This window comes from Chaetura pelagica, unplaced genomic scaffold (genome assembly GCF_000747805.2).
Source record: "Chaetura pelagica isolate M959 unplaced genomic scaffold, ChaPel_1.0 scaffold278, whole genome shotgun sequence".
NCBI classification, from domain to species: domain Eukaryota; kingdom Metazoa; phylum Chordata; class Aves; order Apodiformes; family Apodidae; genus Chaetura; species Chaetura pelagica.
In genome coordinates, this window is record NW_009954497.1 from 3,856,509 (window position 1) to 3,876,053 (window position 19,545).

The 19,545-nt window shown below is 36.1% G+C and overlaps 1 protein-coding gene across 1 annotated transcript in view; it reads left to right on the forward strand.

Annotated features, from left to right (window-relative positions):
• AKT3 (v-akt murine thymoma viral oncogene homolog 3) overlaps nucleotides 1-19,545 on the forward strand; it is a 133,059-nt gene that overhangs the window by 89,741 nt on the left and 23,773 nt on the right. Inside the window, exons 6-9 of the mRNA XM_010004588.1 lie at nucleotides 781-846; nucleotides 2,493-2,561; nucleotides 9,606-9,728; nucleotides 11,372-11,500. Of these exons, the coding sequence (XP_010002890.1) occupies nucleotides 781-846; nucleotides 2,493-2,561; nucleotides 9,606-9,728; nucleotides 11,372-11,500 (387 nt within the window). The remainder of the gene's footprint in view (nucleotides 1-780; nucleotides 847-2,492; nucleotides 2,562-9,605; nucleotides 9,729-11,371; nucleotides 11,501-19,545) is intronic.

The following is a 19,545-nucleotide window of genomic DNA, read 5'->3' on the forward strand; positions in this document are numbered from 1 at the left end:
CCCTCTTACCTCCCATTGGCACAGGGCTCATTTTAATCCTCCCTGTCCAGGCTTATGGAGAGGAGCACATGGCCATCTCTCTCCAAATATCTTCATTCTCAGAATGTGGCTGGACATGGTTTGGGGGCTGTGTGGACTTCTCCCACCTCCCATGGAGCAGGCCTGTGTTGTCAAGGAAGGAGGTCAGGCCCTGTCCAAGGAGAACTGCTCTCGTGGCTGGCTGGGACAGCCCAGGGGGTTGATGAGGGGGTTTTATATGACTATGTGGTTTTAAAGAAAAATGAAGCAAATGTTTTAAAACAGAAAAACTGGCTTTACTTGAAGTTGGGCTAAATTACACTAAATTAGACTTTAGGTTTTAGGTTTTGTAGTTGCCTGTCAGTTACTACCTGTGTATGTTTCCTGCAAATTGATTCAGTCTCTCTATAGGTATGTTCTTCAGATGCTTCATACCAGAACTGTAAAGCTGTGATTGCTGTATTTTTGAACAATCAAATCCCGTATTATATTTTTTTCATTCCCTGCATTGGATATAAAGTTAAAGACTTGATTTTAAAGCAAGAAAATAAGAATAATTAAAGAATACATTACCTTGTATTTGCCCAACTTACATTTACTTTAAAATATTTTATAATATTAATTTTTTAATGTTTCAGATTTGTTCATTTTCCAGAACTGTATTGTAGCCTTCTCTTTTCAGAAGTGTTGACCTTTTCCTCATGATTAATGACAGTTTTGTATCTTGATTCAGACCTACTTCTTCTACTCTTTATTTCTCAGGATGAAGTGGCTCATACACTTACAGAAAGCAGAGTATTGAAAAACACCAGACACCCTTTTTTAACAGTAAGTATTAGGAATTAATTTCAAGTACATTAGCAGGTAATTTGTAGCAAGAAGGGTTTTCCGTTATTAATATAATTTACAAACAAATTTCAAAGTCTTTCTCATAATGAGTTTTAAACAAGTAGTAGCTGTCTGGTGCATATGATTTTTTTTTAAAATCAGAATATATATTGAAGATTCCAGAAATAAAGTTTCTAATACTTTTGTAAATGTAACTTGTGCAATTTTTTTTTGTATATGAACACTTCTTTACTAAAAGTTATTGAATATTTCACATAGTGTCAAATAAGTAATTTTTGCCAAGAAAACTTAATGAAGAATTCAATAAAATTATTATAAAAAACAGCTACTTGTTCACCATAAGTAGCCCATGGAGTAACAAAACTCAAACCCCATTACTCAGTATATTTGTCTGCAGATGGCCAATATTTTATACAAGGAAAATATTGAGAAGAAGATTAAAAATTTTGAGTTTCATGACAAGTTATGATTAATAGTACTAATTTTATAACTGACTTTCTTTTGTAGAAGTAATTCTGATTTCCCTTGAAAATATATTAGAAAATATTTTCATTTATTTCAAAAGATAATTAACATGTTGTGTTTTAAGATGGGGAAAAATTGTTTTCTTTTTTGTATTAGAATACCAAAGTATAACATGGAAGCTTTCCTACTTAGAAAATCATAAACAAACCCTTTAGAAAGCAGAGGATTACATTTATGTTGCTTGGCCAAATTATTCCTGGAAATTCAGTCAAGAGAAATGAGATCTCAGAAAGTTTCTTAATTTAGAGTGTAAAGGTAAGCAGGAGTAGGTGTAATTTCATCATGCAACAATGTCACTTCAGTTGTATCTTCATATCTTTCTGATATTATTAAACAACTATTTTAAGGAGACAGTCATTATTTAGGCCGTGTGAGTCTCTGTATGATTTTGTTACATGTAGTTCTACTGCATTTTGTTTCTTTTATGCCAAGCCTACATCTCTAGATTTTTCTTTGGTATCATTTTTCCAAGCAAAGTCAAATCAACATCAAAAGTAAAAAAATTTAGTCAGATAATAACATGTTACAATTTTATAGTGAATAAATTTATTAGTCTTACACTAATTTTTTTAGCGTTGCACAGTATGTGAAACTAGAGTGTGCTTGCTTTGAAAATAAAAGCAACCTGGAGCATAAGATCATGTAAGATTTTATTTGGAAGAAATAAAAAAAATATGGTAATCTTTCTCTTCATGGGAATTGTGGAAGTGGGCATCATAAAATATTATGAGTGAGAATATCTGGTACCGTGTATGGCAGTAAGAAATGCAGTAGAAAATTGTGTAATTTAGTAATTGATTAGTATTTTATTATAATAAACATATATATATATATATATATATATATATAAAGAAACATATAATAAAAATGTTTTCATATCAATGGCCACATGGTAGAGATGAGGGAAGATGTGAAGGTTTCTGAGTTAATTCATCTCAGGCTCCAGATAGGAAATTAAACTTTTAATTGCTCTGAAAGTTTTCACGAAATCAGAATTGTCCACTTAAGAGGATAAAACTGAGTTTTGTTACAGTTTAAGTGCAAGAAATTGGGTTGATACAATATGATAATTGGTTTGGTTTTGCTGTTTTCTTTGCAAGTCCTTGAAATATTCCTTCCAGACAAAGGATCGTTTGTGTTTTGTGATGGAGTATGTTAACGGAGGAGAGGTAAGTTTAAAAAAGATGTGCTGCACTTGTAATGGTAATGCTGTCACTGGGTAACACTCTTAAGGATGCAATTGATCTTGCCTATTTTGCTTTCTAGTATCTTTGAAGATTGTGGGTTCTTTTTTATTTTTAAAATGGTTTTATTTTTAAAAAGTAGATGTTTTAGAACTATGCTGTCAAAAGAGCTCCTATTCTTGAGAAATTATAGAGTGTTGTATCTTGAAAGATAATTTCATTGTAGAGAAATAGCTTGCTTATTATTTTTCTTCAACAGCATAATAGCATGTTCTAGCATGAAGCAGTCATAATCCAGTGCAAACAAGCAAAAATAAATTTGAACAGTGATGCTTTTGTCCTAATGTGAAATGTATGCTCTCCTCTTTCATATAGCCATTGCAAATACCTATGAGAAGATACTGGTGTGTTTGTATTTGGCACTGTTACTGTCCCCTTCACATGCTTTGTGCTCTGGAAATTTCAACTTGAAGTTAGTAAACTTTTTACAGCGTAATTAGCTCTTAAGCCATTGATGCGGCTGGAATAGGTTGTCCAGGGAGGTTACTGATGCCCCCTCCCTGGAGGTGTTCAAGGCCAGGTTGGATGAGGCTTCATGCAGCCTGGTCTAGCGTGAGGTGTCACTGCTTATTGCAGAGATGTTGGAACCTGGTCATCTTTAAGGTCCCTTCCAACCTTAACCATGCTATGGTTCTATATCTTCCAGCTCTTTACTGAAGAACAGAATATCAATTAAAGGACTAAGTGTTTCCCCTGGCTTTTTTTATTCAAAAACTCTTTCTTGATTCAGGAATCGTTGCAGCACGATACCACATTTTGCATTATCCTTTTACTATGCTCTCCTACAATAAAACTGTCTTCAACTAGAATTGTAATGCATGAGCACCCCCAGAGTGCCTGTCTTGAATTCATTGCTCTTGTGGTTTCTGAACCCAGTCTGAGGCCAGCATTAGGTACTACCTAATTAGGTCTACCAGCATTAGGTAATGTACATGGTGCTACAGGGTTCTCAAATGGAAGGATGGCTTATTGAACTCGATATATATAAACGCAGTTCTGGACATCACAGATGTTGAACCATGTTGGCTAGTTGGACTAGACACAAACATTTTCCTCAGCAGTAATGGGTTACCAGCCTTCTCTTGAACCCTCAGCTGACTTGTTTGACATCGAACTTACGACACCGATATTAAGTCAATGCGATGTACAATGACTTTTATAAGCGATGCCTTATAAACTAGATAATTCTTCTTTATTTTCTCTGTGTAGGACCTTATTTTATTTCTGTAATCTCAGGGGATGCACTTTGAAAGCGTCTTTTTAATATCAGCCTCATCACTTAGATACTCATCTCTGTGCAAGATACCTTTCTGTCCTATTTGAATGCAGAGCAGAGGTCACAGAGGATGTTTTCAACTTCTTTCCTTATGATTGAGGATAAACTGACACTGTGTTTTGATCAGGCTTGTATCTTGCATTCCTCTCCATTGGGGTAGTGCATGTTTGTGGCAACTGCTGCAAACATCTTGTGTTGTTGGTTTCTTGATGGCAGCCTGCTTTTGCTTATTGGCATTTAAGTGATTGCAATGTACTTTGCCAAAGGTAGGTCTCCTTTTCCAGGTACGACACTCTTGTTTGTCAGTGCTGCTCATGGTTTCCTAATTCAGTTAAGGTAACCATAATTTTTTGCAACAGTGGGAAATAATGGCCTTTCAGAGTAGGCAGTTTTCTTTGAAGAAGCTGTCTTAATTTGCTTATGTGCTCCTCTGACTAGAGAACTGAAATAGTAAGTTGAACAAACTGTCCTTTTTAATGGGAAAATCTTTAATCTTACCAAATTTTCCTGTGAATTTCAAACTTTAGTCACTGTCTGCTAAGAAATAAAAAGGACTTCGTATCTGTTAAAACAACCTTGTTACTAACTAGGTACAACTTCATCCTGCTCTGGCAGGTGGGTTGGACTCAGTGATCTCCAGAAGTCCCTTCAAACCCCTACCGTTCCATGATTCTATGATACTGAAAGTAAGCTGCACAAAGTTTAGCCAGCATTTTTCCCATTTATAAGCACATGTCCTATATGGTACACGTACTTTTTTCTTTTCCTGCTTCCCTCTACTGTTCTCTTCATGTTCCAAGAAGTTTCATTTCCTTACAATAGATTCTCATTGTTGAAGTTGTTGAAAAATCTTTTAATTACATCTTTCCAATGGGAAAGTGACTGTAGCAGAACCATGTTGCTTTTGATTTTCTCCAGAGCTGTACTACCTTCAGCATGCTTCTGTTTAAAATTCTTTTAGTTAAACAGTTGTGCCTGAGTGAGTTGCTTGGGACTTTTCATGGGTTGTGTCTTTCAGGAGCACATTACTCAAACAAACTTTGGAATGAAGGAGTTCTTGAAATTTGTATACATATTATTGACTCTTGTCCAGGTGAAAACAAGAAAATGCCACAGTTTAGGTTTCTGCCCTACTACAGTAATAAAAAGTGTAGGCAGTATCAGGAGTCTTCATTCTCTCCCTATGGTTAGGAAGGAAAACAGTCATGGAAGGAGTCACTGAATTTAATCCTAGAGGAGAAGAGGTTGTATAAAAGTTATTCTAAGCAATTATCTTCTATACCTATTAAAAATCTAGATCCATGTTGAATTTAATATTCCATCAGAACAGCAGTAATTTGTCTTTGCCTTACCTTGTATATGTAGCTTAAAGTTAGTTAGGCTCAGTTAAAAAGGGAACATGTTATAATGAAAATGTACATGCAGTATTACATGCTGAACTGTGTTCTTTAGTTTGGTTCTAAATATAGAATATTCATGTAAATATTTTAAAATAAATAAAACTATCAGTACTTACAGACAAACACAGGCCTACTTTAAAGAAAATAAAACCCTTTCATTTTTGTACATTTTTGGCTGTCCTTGCCCTATAAACATTTTAAAATAAAGGTGTAAGGCTGTACTGATGGTTTTCTTGCTAGTATTGATTTGCCTACTCATGATTTTGCAACTTATATAACTTTGAGTGCTGTGTGATTGTAGTATGTTAGTAGTACATTGCAGTGTTCCCCCAACTCCCAGGCCACATAGAATGGCATAAGCTGTGGTATAAAAAAATTAACTTCTATGAATGGCTCTTTTATTGTTGGGAAATACTTTTGGAGTGTATGTTTCCTATGTTTCATTTCCAGTATTTTGCTTTGAAGGTTAAAAAGCTTTCAGAATGAAATCTATTGCATACATTACTCTGCAGAGTACACTGATTCAGATGACGAGTAAGTTGATTAGCTTTCTTGCTTTACACTTTGAGCGTAATTCCAAATTCTGTACTTTGTAACAAACTTAATTGGTAATTATCTGTATAATAAAATTAGACTCTAAAATTTGTTCAGATGATGTCTCTACACCAGATTTCTGAATCTCTGTTCCACTTGGATTTTTTTTTTCCACAGCTCTTACTTCAGTTCATTAGGCAAGAGAGAACTAAATGATTTGTTGTAATTGAACAAGTGCTATTACTATCTAGAAAAAAGAGACAGAGGATTTACACTCTACCTAATGAAAACTAACGGAATGTTGTTGTTGTAAGCTTTGTCTTTTTTATCTTGATTGTGTCCTGTTTTGTTTTCCTAAACTCTTAAGTAAATGAGAGAATGTTCCTTAGCCGAAAACTATGATAGTCCAAAATAAGGGTGCTATATTTATTTGGGTATAGAATGTGCCTAGAAGCAGTATAAAGTCTGAAACAATTAAGAAATAATCCAAAATTTCAAGACTGCTACTGCAAATGCTTTACAAAAGAGTCAATCAACTGTCAAAGATAAAATGCATTTAACTGCAGAGGTGAGGAAACCAATATACAACAGCAAGAGCCAGTCATATAACTGTAACATGCCAAACAGGTCACTTATACGTGTCGAAGTTCGACATACCAATGGAGAGAAGGTTGAGTCTTTTATATATTTGATGTGCTTGCATCTGCAGTTGAATTTACTCCAGTGTTTGGTCTTTGTTTTTATTTGGCAAAATGTTTCCTTTTTAAAAAATTTGAACAAATCCCCAAGGCAACATTGTTGTTCAGTTTTTAAATAAAGACAGACCAGGAATATTAAATTATAGCTCCAGTCCTCACAGTAACTATAGCACCCTCATGTATGCCATCAAAAATGTTATGTGCAAAATGGCATTCTTTGTGCCAAAGCTATTTCTATTGCAATTCCAGTGACTTTATAGCACATATTTAACAGCTGTAAATCAGTAAGTAGTGCAAATGTTGCAAGCTTTTTTATAACCTTCTATCAGATTTCTTCTTTTTCTTCTCTGACTTAATAAATCTAATCTTCAGTTCTGACAATTGTGAACAGAGCCCGGTGACATAATTATTCCAAAATAGTGAACCAGATAAACAATTAGCTGAAAATAATGCTGTAATCTTACTGAATTAGATTTTCTATTCTAATCTTAAAGTTTGCTTTAGTATCTTTATCTGAGTGTATGAATTCACTTTTAACATTAACTTTTATATCTAATAGTGCATTCTTCATTCAAAACTAGCATATATGGTTTGATGACAAGTCTGCTAAGTGCTATAGTAATATGAAGACTGCTTATGAAATGGAGTGACTGTAATGTCATATATAATGTTAAACTGACTTGGGAACTCATAATCTCTATGGCAAGCACAGAACTGCTGCTAAATGGTCATTTTACTTTGAAGTTAGTATTTTGAATGAGTATCAAGAATATTTTGTTGGAAATAAACACTACAAATCAATTTTTGTTATGTTAGCTTGTCGGGTTAGCAGCTCTCAGATTCAAAATAGGACACTTAAAATGGAAACTAATACATCTGTTGCAGACAAGTATCCTTAGGATGTAGAATTTTCTGAGGTGTTGCTTCTCAGCTATTGGATTAGTCTCATACAGAAAATTGCCGTAGTCCTTTTGCATAGGTATGAATATAGGGCTAACTGAAGGTTATATTACAGATTTTTGGGATGTGTTTGCTATGTGTACAGATTAAAAAGTGATCTGAAAGTTGGCCTTTATTTTGAATTACTTGGAGTTTATAAAAACAAATGAAACTCTTAAAAATTACTGGCATTATCTCATTTTTTATAAAAGAGACCACAAACCAAACACAAATGCATAAATTACATACATTTTGTATTTTGTTTTATTTGGGTGAAGATCAGCTTTATAGTGTTGGTTTCCTATTTAAATCCTGCAGAAATGTGTGGAAAAGACTCTATGAATTGAGAAATTCAGCTATTCTTTTTCCCATTTTATAAAATGGGAGGCACTTCATGAGGGCAGACATAGTTGCTTGGTCTGTAAAGATCTTGTGTGTCTGTTGGCAATTAAGCAGTTGTCAGTACAGAATGCACATTCCTACAGTGAGGGCTGATGTCACCACCAGGGATTGGTGCTTAAACAGGGAAGCAGCAGCAGGAGCAGTTGAAATACCTATAAAATAATGATCCTTCTTGTCGTGCAGGTTATTTTCATTTTTATACAGGTTGTCTTGAGAATTAAAAAAGAATTTGAAAGAGGAATGCAGATACAATGAAAAGAAATGAAATGCACTCTTCAAATAATGCTGCCGCTGATGTTTTCTGTGAAGTCTCTGCTTATGCAAATATATGCTGCTAATAGGCTCAGTTGAGTGGGAAGTTTGTTTTGGTTCAGAAGAAATAAATAAGTTGACTTCTAGTTGTTTTATAGGATTGACTTTTTAACTACATTTTGAGAAGTCCACACACTGAAAATAGTGGCAGTAATTCTTACACTGCTCTGTGCCCTGTGAGCAGTGTTGATTTCTTACAGATATAAAGTAGGATGTGGTGATAACAGCACACTATTGGGTTTTTTGTTTGCATCATTTTGAGGGTTTCTTGGTACCAGCTCTGCCACTGTGGTATTCTCATCTACTTGATATTCTTAGCAGTGAAAAAACCCAGCACATTTTTGTGATGGATTTACTTGTCTATGTTTCATTTGGAAATGGTCACATGTTCTCTGTTTCTGTTTTGTTGATTGTTAGCTTTTGTAGTAAAACTAAAAACATTGTAACTTGAAGGAGTAAGGCAGGTAGCCTGTTTGGTCTTAAGCAGAATACAGAAACTTACTCAGTTATCTTTCATTAAGGACTCTGTCCCAAACTTTCTTGAGCTTGTGAAAATAAAACTAGCCATTTTAAAGAGCATTTGAATTCAATAGCCAAATTCTCATATTTTTTTTAGGTATTGTTCCAGGTTCTGAGGTGATGTTTTGTCCAACAGGATGCTGACAACTTTGCAGAATGCCACCTTACACTTTTTCATTGCAGCTAAAGTTACTGGCAAAATGTAATGACTAATATTTTTCAATGAAGGACTTCAGTTGAAGAAGTGTTTGTGAAGTGTTGTCACTTATGAACTATTAAAGAAGAGATAAAAACCCTACAGAAATATTTGTGTTGTAGCACAGAAATGCACTAAATACATAGATTATTTTTTATAAACTCTGAGTAGTTGTTGGTTAGCTTTTTCTAGTTATGTGGCTAACATCATGAATGTGCTGTTTTTGTAAAATGCCAGTTCACCTGTTCAGTTGAAGTCTATTGAAGAACTAGACTTTTTTCAATTTAATGAAAGTTACTGAATTACTGAAAAAGTGGAACCAGAATCTGGGTATTCAAGTAATATTTTTCAGTGGCTTAAAATAAAAATCCGAGGAAGGGTGGAGGGAGAAGTACAGAATGATGCTGTGGCATACTTTTTTTTTTCCTCTGGTAACTGAAGGTTAAATGAGTAGCAAGCAGAATGCCTTAAACAAGATTGGTATATTGATTAAAACGCTGATTTAACAGCTCGCTTTCTCCCTTTGGAAACCTGGAAAAGATAAGCCAGCTGCTGTCTAAGAGTGCTGAGTGTCCACTGAGAGTACACTATCTATCATCACAATATGGTGATGAGAGGTGTTTTATGTTTGTGTTAATTTCCCCCACTAAATCAGTAATTATTACAATCCTGTCCCTGCTGTTTACCCTGCAGCTGTTTTTCCATTTGTCGAGAGAGCGGGTGTTCTCAGAGGACCGCACACGCTTCTATGGTGCAGAAATTGTCTCTGCCCTGGACTATCTGCATTCTGGGAAGATTGTGTACCGTGATCTCAAGGTAAAAAAAAAAGAGAAAAAAAAGTAATCAAGTCTTTGTTTTTGCAGAGACTATTGGGACAATCACAGAGTAATTATAAAGTTGCACTATTCAGAGTTAATGGGGAAAAAAACCCCATCTCTGTTCAATTTAAAGTTCTGTGTGTGCTGAAGGAAACCATTTGATACAGTAATCTATAGATGGATGCATTACTTGACTTCAGCTTGATTAAAAAAAAATACATAGCATACTTTGATGAGAGCACCTGAAGAAGATCTAGACTTCTAATCCTTTTCCCTCTCCATTACTTATAACTTAAATTGCAACACAAATGTAAGATATAATTCTCAATGTCCTCAAACAAGGGAAATGGGGAACTGGGACAAGGTGACTGCACTCTCTTTATCTCAGCAAAGAGTTATACTCTTGTATGATTTGAAAACATTTTAAATAATTCAGAATACTTCAATAGGAAGGAAATTCAGCCTTTGTTTTAGAAGTTATTTTGTCTGTTGTATCTCATGAAAGAGTCATATTAGTGGAATGTAGTTTATCTTAGATTTATTTGTGTATATAGTCTGTATCCTCTATTGGCCGAAGCTCTTTTTATGTTATGCTGCAGGTACTCTAATGACACAGTATGGCCATGTTCTATGGAAGATAACCTCTGATTTTGACAGGAGCATTGTCTAACTTGTGTGGGAGGAACCTCTTGGGAGGAACCTCTAAATGCCACAATGAAGCTATTTTATTTCTGTGAATAGCCTTTAATGTTCAGTATGGGAAATTGTGCTTTCCCATTATATATGTGCAGTACTGGAGTTCATTCATGGACTCCTTTGTACAGGATCTGAGGAGAAAGGAGGCAATGGTAGGCAAGTTCTGCTCAAGGAGACAGACAGAAAACAAAATACCTGGTTACCTGTTCATAGCAGAATCTGTTCTAATAACATGACATTCTGTGACATCATGGAAAAATACTAATTTCTCTGGTCAGGGATTGATAGGTCATAATTTTTTATTTAAATTCCAAATAATAAGGAAAGAGGAATTTGACTTCATAAATCTTTGATTACTGGTGTCATCTACTTTGCATCTTCTTAGTATGAAACCATTAGACTCAACAGGAAATACATACCTTTGAATTGTATTTCAGGCTTTATGCAGATTTAGGAAGGCAGGGCTATGATTTTTCTTGGCTGGTATTTTCACTGCATGCTTTACAGTAAGAGAAAAAAAAAAGTTCAGAAATGTTGTTCAGAAGTATTTTTGCTTTCTTTGCATTTTACTTACTATGCTTTAATGAAACAACTTGTATATATCCATGTCCCATTCTTTTAAAATAATCCTTGAAGTATCTTGATTTTCCACAACCTTTGCTTTTTTTCTATGGAAGATACACCAACCTGGTAAAACTTCAGAATAAAAGACCATGTTTGGATTGACCTGGGATTTACCATTGTAAACTGTATTACAGTATTAGATAATTATTTAAATTGTATAAAAGTACACACTGTTAAATGCTGTAATATAATAGATGCTGTAATTAAAAAAAAAAATTACAGATAAATTATGTTATGTTGTACCTTTTAAAAAAAAATTGATGTAATGTGTTAGACTGTCCTGTTAAATACTAAGGGAACATTTTTTTCCCCAACACGCAGTTAGAAAATCTAATGTTGGATAAAGATGGACACATAAAAATTACCGATTTTGGACTTTGCAAAGAAGGAATCACAGACGCAGCAACTATGAAAACATTCTGTGGTACTCCAGAATACCTGGCACCTGAGGTATGATTTAGAGTATACTCTTGTAATGCAGTGTAAAATGTTTATGCTTCATTTAATTTAATTTTAGACTGTGGTGTTTGTATGCTGAAAACTGTTCATTGTAGTAAAGAACTGGCAGTCTGCATGATTAATGCTGTGCAGTTGTTACTCAGAATGTAAGTGCTACTTATCTTTTTGGTGATTTTTTTTGTATATTGACACTGTGCTTCTTAGAGTTTAAAAAGGCCTCTAATGTGCATTTTCCTTCTCATCTTTGCCTTCCTCTGTTACGGTTTTTATCTTCCAACGATTTCTTCAAAAATAATCTTCCATCTGTCTGTCACTTGGAACATATGATTCTGCTTAACTGAGCTGTGTAACTATTGTTTATATAGCCTTGGTGGAGGGGAGGGGGAATAGGAGGGTACTGAATTCACTAGGTTTTATCTGAGCTTCACAATTTCAGGGAGGGGGAGTTGAAGTTTTAGATATTTCTGCTCAAAACATTTGAGTGTATCAGCCTTAGAACTGCGGTGGGCACCAAAACGTAGCCATTTCCTAGCACGTATGCAGAAGTGGCATCCCAGAGTGTGCCACCATATCATTACCATTGGCTAGCACCGAGAGTGCCAGACACTTCTCGAAGACTGATAAAAAGATGGACATGAGGATTTAGTTTTGGTTCCCTTTGCAGTTCTGGTTTGGCCACTTAAGAATCTGCTGTGGAAGTTCAGGTCGTATAAATGATCTCTCCAATATTAGTGCTGACAGCTCTGACACTGACGCCTACTGAAAAAAGCAAGGGAAGCAGTCTCAAAATTGGGTTTTTGTCCTCTCTGGCTTCCATCAACAGTTCTGACCATGGTTCTTGGAAATGTCACCACCTCTCCCCTGGGGCTGCCAAACCCAACTCTAGTATTGACATGAAAGACAGCATTATTTTTTTACTTAATGCCAACATTTCTGTGGATGCTGAATTAGCCCTTATTTCCATTCTTGTCAGCATTCAAGGTTGCTACACACCTGATTCTGAGAGAACTTTCTAGTCAACTAAAGGGCTTTACAAGGCCCTTGTGTCCTACTCTTTGTTTTAAGAAGGATTCTGAAAGGGACCCCCCCACTTCTAGCAGTGACTCAGGACCACCAGAAAGTCTCTATTCCGTATCATCTTTGAAGAAGAATGTGCCTTAACCTAAAGAGAGAAGGTAAGGAGGCACTGATTCAGCACAGCTCTTCGCTCTTTGCTCTTCTTGTTTTCAGGACTATTGAATCCTGTGTAGTAGCAGCAAGCCCTGGAGCCTATTTCAAGAAGCAGGTTTAGATCATTATTAATTTTTTATTCTAAACTTTAGAACTGTCAAGGAAACTGGTACATGTCACATGCTGGATACTGCTAGCTGGAGATGAAGATCTTAGGATGGTCAGGTTTGTGGGTCTGAGAGTCTTTCTAAATCTCTTGAAACAAATTTCAAGTATCCTCTAATTTGCACTCAGGGAGGAAATTGAAACTGCTAATAGTTTGCTGTAAGCTAACATGGCATTAGAGGTAATGAAATAATTTTTGATCATAGCAAGATTTTTTTATACGTTGTTTTTCTCCCACTATAAAGGAAACATCAGTATTTTTAGGAGCCTCTAACTTTCTCTTAATCCATCTGGTTCCATCTTCCTTAATTCTTTTAGCAGTAAATGTGAGCAGTCATGCTCCCACACTGCAGGTATGAAGTACCTTAATAATTTTGGTTGGTTGTGTGCTTTCATTTCAGTTGTTTGGTGAGTCACTAGATGCTCTAGCTGTGAAGACCAACTCACTGATACCTTATCTCCCTTGCAGAATCCCATTCCAGAGATTCCAAGGAGGATGTGGATGCAGATTGTTACTATCCTGTTTGGCAATTTCTGACATCTCTTTTGTGTTCAGTGCAGAAGCAATCAGCATTATTTACATTTAAGGATTCCAGAACTATTCTTAGCCTGCTTTGAATCTTTTCTGGCTACTTAGAAGTGGCAGATCTACCTGTTTGAGTTGGTACAGTGGCCACTTTTCTTGTGTTACACACCCAGAATCGGCTCCAGCAACAAGAACACAAGGGGTCATACTGTCATCACTGGCATAGACCTCAAGTGTCATTGCCAGCTCGTACCCCCACATTGTCTTCTTGTCAGTAGTCTTGAAAACACTGGAAGAGTGCACATATCCCTTTCAGTTGCTTTTATCTGCTTCTCCATCTCTCACTTATGGAAACCTGTTAGTTCACTTCCATCAAACTTGGCAAGGTGTAATTCTAGGTTTTAGACACTTACACAAGTAATGTAGCAGTCCCACTCCTCCCCATCTCCCATTATGAGTATTTTTGAAGACTCACTGTGTAGAAAATTTGTCTTGAAGGAAACAGGTTTCTTCATTAACTCTGGGTACCACAGAATCCTTCCTTTTTACCTGAGAGATGAGGGGTTAGAGCAAGCAACTTAGACAGGTTACTGATATAGCATAAGAAGAGTCAATACTCTTATTCATGCATTCTTACCTAAAAAAGTGAAGTTAACAGCATACAGACACTATTGTAAAAAATAAACTTCCCCTTGGTATTCTCTGCTGCTGCAATAGTTTTTACTGGTGCATTGGCTGGATAGTTGCTCACGTAAGATAATTATATTTTCATACCTGGGACAGCTGACTGATAAAGGAACCATCAAGAGACTAGGTCCTCCAGTCTATTAATGTGCAAAAACTGCTCTTTGCAGTTCAGGCCACAGAAATCATTGCCAGATGCTAAAGACTTACTACCTTTTGACAAATTGCAGATCATAAGAACCTAACGTTACAGCTGGACTTTAATTCTGTTACCATGGTGAAATTCTGCTTTTTTTATCTCAAGACAAATGGCAGCATTCACTTACGTTTTGCCTGGCTGTGAAAAGTGTAAACGCAGATACCTTTTAGCCCTTTTTTTAGAAGCAAGATATTCTCCAGTTATACTGGGAAATACATTCAGCATCCATCCTTTTAATAATACTGTTGCATCCTCCGCTTTCACTTAGGCCAGTTGTGATAGATGCATCCCTTCTGCAGGCCTTTTGATTCAGTTTCCTATGTACTTTTTGGCTGGTGGTAGAGGACACTAGGACAGTGTACTCTGTAACACTCAGGTAGCCTGATGTTGCTAAAAGCCAGGAAGCACTTGACCCAGAAGCCTGGCAGTTGACCCACTGGCAGGATTGTCTGCCTAGCCTGAGAACTGACTTAATATTTTCTTTTGTATGAAGTCAGTGTGGTGGATTCACTTCCTCAAAGGAACTTGAGCTTGGTTCTTAAAATGCTTTTTGGACCATTGTTTGAAGCATAGAGTCTGGATCACTGTTTCATCTTTTTGCAAAAACTAGATTGCAGTTGCTTTCAACAGGAAAGCAGGGAAGTAGCTAAGCCAGGGTAAGGTAGATTTCCTCCTTGTTTGACCTTCTCTCAGGTGAAGGTGTCCTTGTGGATCCACACAGAATTATTTCCCATGGTGATTTCAGAATTAGTTTAAGCAGAAAATAAGCATACCTGTTGCTGTGTTTTCCATGGAAAGCTTATGTTTCTGAGATCAAATTAGTTCTTCCCACCTTCCTTTGGAATAGCTCTTTCATCTGTCATAGATAGAGCCTGACCTTTCAAATAGGAACTGAGACTGACTGTGCTGATATCTGGCAGATCCAGAAAAATGCCCCTGTGTATGTGCAGATAAAATGAATGGTGGGCCACAGGAAAAAAATGTAATGAGATTGACAGGTCAGAGCCAGTTCTCATCTTTAGAGCTAGAATTACTTTTCTGGATGGTCACTGATTTATTGTTTGTGGCATCCACCTGTTAGTTTATTGGTACTTGGTGAAGTACCTTCACCAAACACTGTACTGTTACAGGGGAATGCAAAGCTTCCAGTTTAGGTGGCCCGCAGGTGCGTTCCTTTCCTGTTTTCCTCCCCAAATCCTTCCCTGTTATCCAATGCCAGTAGTATTATACAGTTTAAAGAAAAGTAAAATAGCACTGACTGTGCTTTATTTTATGTAGTTATGTGCCAAGCATAAGAGATGGTAGGATATGAGTGTGTCCTCTAGGAAGAAAATAGTTGCCACTGTCAAGTATCAGGGCTTACATATGTTTACAGTACAAATGTACATTTTAGTCACAATTAATGAAGAATTAGTAACTTTTTTATTTGCGAAATTGTTTAAGCCTTGGAGAATAATTTGGTTATCTGATAACTAGTGACATTTATCTATCATCTGACATAGAATTAATGCAAGTGTCATTTTTTCTTTGAAAACATAGTAGTAATGCTGAATATTTCCCTGTGATCTAAGAATCTTTGGTATTCCCATTTGAAATGTATAAAATATTTTATAATTTCTAATTCCTTAGTAGTTTTTCAGGAAGAACAAACTGTTTCTGAGGAGTCTGTTTCCACTGTTGTCCTTTAAAGTAAGCGGTCACGTTAGACATCATTGTGGTATCAGAGAATAAACATAGACATAATGAGAAAAAGCTAAACTGGGATCCCATTTAGGAAATCGGGATGTACTCTTGACTTTATTAGAAAAAAACCCACAATATGTTTCTTTTGCAGTGGCAAAGGCAGGACAGGACCACATGTCTTTTCTGAACAGTATCACTTGTTTAATAATGAAAGAATAAAACTGAGAAAGTACTTGTAAATATACCTGTAAGACATTTAAAGGCAGTTTGGATTTTGAGAGTTTTCAGTTGATTATCAGGGATCAAAGAACTGCTAATAAAGTTACAGACCTCTACAGACTTTCTTTAATAGAACATTCAGGAAATGAAGCTTCTTGGACAGAGAAATAAACATTCTTGCAGCTCTTATTATTTATAAGGGCAATTTCTTATATGTAATTGCAGTTTTTGGCTCTCTGCATTTCAGTTCAAGTTCTTAGGATAAATGCATAGTCGTACTTACAGTGAGCAGTCACTGTGGTACTAAGTTTTGGTGTCCTGTGAAATACTAAGTTTAAATACCAGGAATTAATTTTGAAGCTTTGGATCTTTTTAGTAACAGGTGAGAAGAATTTTTGGCCATGAACAAAGGACTTCACGGGTGATTATCCAAGTGACTTTTCATGGATGTAGATGATCAGTGATGTTTAGGTGCAGTCTAATAACAGGGAAAACGGCAGGACCTCATCATGTTTTATTAGTGTAAAATGACAGACTAGGTAGATGAATGCATTCCTATAAGAACAGTAATCTTTTATTAAAAAAAAAAAATAAAGTTACTGCAAGTAACTGTGTATTGTTTATGGAGTTACTATGACTTAAAGGCATATTACAACAAATAAGACCAGAGTAGATTCATAGCTTTTGTCTATAGGCATGCAAAGATCTACATGTCTTATAACTTACTTTAAAATGAGACCAGTGGAGATAAAGGAAATACTAAGTTAAGTTACATGATGTTTCTTGGCTGTTTGGGGTTTTTTTTGTGTGGTCTTTCTTTTAGAAATGGGAGTGAGAGAAATCATATGTTATCAATTGTTTCCTTGAGTTTTATATCAGAGAAATGAAAGGTAGAACTCTTTTATCAAGAAGCAACTTCTGTCTGTCCTCACTTTCAACTTAATTACTTACAGCTGTTTTTGAGAGGAAAGATATGGCTTGTATGTAGGGGTGACCCAAAATCTAAAACTTGGCCATGAAAGTTTAGTGGCTGAATTTCAGCAAAGGGAAGCATGGTACCCCATGCTGCTGCAGGCTTATACCAAGAAAAACCAGTTTTGCCATGTTTACAGGAACTGAAGGTGAATTTCCTTATAGTGTTGTGGTAAATGCAGATTATAAAACGCTGTGGTAGAGGCAGAAAGGGCATTTTGTCAGCTATACATTTTTTATTTCATTCTTTTAACACTTGCATTGGATCAGGACACTTGCCAAAGGCAGTCTGATAAATGTTGGGACTGAGAATAAGATGATCTACCACCTTGTTTGTCTGATATGATTTGAAACTTAAGTGATACATACGCAGAGAGGGAACCACCAAGGTGCACTGAGGCAAGCTGGTATGAAAACTCATGTTTCAGTTTTTGCAGGCATCATAGTAGTGTTTTTAACAGGGATTTCAATGCAGATAGAGTTTGACATGTAAATGTTAAAGAACTCCTTCCAATGTAGAAAAAATCATGAAGGTCCTTTTTTGCCTCTTTCCTTCTCCCTTCTTCTCCCTTCTCCTCCCTTCTCCTCCCTTCTTCTCCCTTCTTCTCCCTTCTTCACCCTTCTTCACCCTTCTCCCTTCTTCTCTCTTCTCTCTCCCCTCTCTGCCCTTCCCATTTTTTTACATGGGGGAGAGTAAAATAAGAATGAAGATAGCAAGGGAGGCCAACAGGAGGTAAAAGGAAATAATGAAAAGAACCTAGTCATCTCACAGATAGATTGATAGGCCAGAGAACACAGCTTAGAGATGATAAGGTTTCTTATGGGGAAAAATGTGGTGGGGGACAGGAAAGAAAATTTTTCTCTTTTCTTTTAATAGAAACTAATGGAGTGTTTTGCAAAGACACAAAAGGCAGGAGAAATTGATGAGCAACTTAAGAGGAGCTTGCTGGAGAGTTGTTTGGTTAGGAATGCAGAGGAAATGAAAGAGAGAATTATTTTTGTTGTGGACAGTATCCTTTTAATCTCCTTTTCCTTTAAATTTCAGTTAATTTGAGGCATCAAAGTAATGTGCTTTTTGAAATTCTTTGCAACTTTCATATAATAGGTTTGTGCCACTACTGTCCACTTCTAGAACTACTGCATAGATAAAGTGACTATGGAAAAAGGGAACTTGTGGAAAATAGCACAAATTAAGGGAAAGCAGCTGTTAAGATGTTGCTAGATGGTGTCTGCATTCTCAAGGCTTTAAGACCACTGTGAACCTCTTAAGAGTTGGAACACTACTGTAAAGAGAGGCAGTGGAAAAGAAAATTTATGTTAGGCACTGTTTTCGGTCATGGTCTAGAGAGGAAGTTCTAAATTGTATTTGTTTACCTCTGGTGAGCATTAATGAAGATTAATTATTGTCAGTGTCTTTTTGGGTTTGTTTGTGGGAAAAAGTAGTTCCTGTTGTTATTTGGCTTTTAAAAGTTTTCTTCACTTCTGTTAATTCTTTTTTAAAAGAATTTTTAAATTGTCTGTGTTGCTATAAATGCATTGGTATTCTTTTTCATAGTGGGTTGCTAAAGACCTGAGAGGCCTGCAGTGGTGGTCTAACAAGACAGAAAGAATTTCATATATTAATTTATCTTAAAGTGAGGTTAATGTATTTTTGGAGGTTTGTCTGTCTAGCTTTAGACCTGTTTTGCTCTTTTCACATTAAAACTGCATTAAGAAGCACACTGGCAAACAGGAATGCTGAAGCAGGTAGAATTCTGGAAACAGAGACCTCCACCATTCAGCTTTAGTGCCCTGAGGGCAATTTTTAGTTACTTTGCACCTAGAAGCAGTATCTGCTGCATTTTCCAGGAATTGCATTTCATAACTCTGCAGCTCTGCCCTTGGCTTAATGTCTTTGCTTCTCCAGCCTTTCCATGAGATTTCATACACCCTTGTAATTGTGTGAGTCCCTTATTTCTTGTCCTGTGGCAGCTTGCAAAGAAGACACAGGCTGTGACTGTCCAGAAGTAGGCTCCTTGTAGCATCTTATCCTGTGCCTCAGGCAACATTGTGCAGAAAGACTCAGTCAAGATGGATGTGTGAACTCGTGTGGATGTATTTCTGGGTTTTGTTCCTGTCTTTGAATATAGTGCTGAGCTAATTATGTAGTCTCAGTTTTACTGTTGAGTTAGAGTACCTGATCAACTTTCCAACTGTAAAACAGTTTGAAAATCAAATGTAGCTTACATGCAAGACCCAACAAAATTAGAAGTGTTAAGTACGTTTTGGCAGTTCACTTTTATTATGCCCAGTCCTCAAATGTACCAGCAGACAATCATCTGAATGTTAGTTATTTTTCACATGCTTATGTGATCACACAAAAAGTACATGCTAAAAAGAAGCAGATGGTGACAGATGGGGAAGGTTGAATAAGGTGGT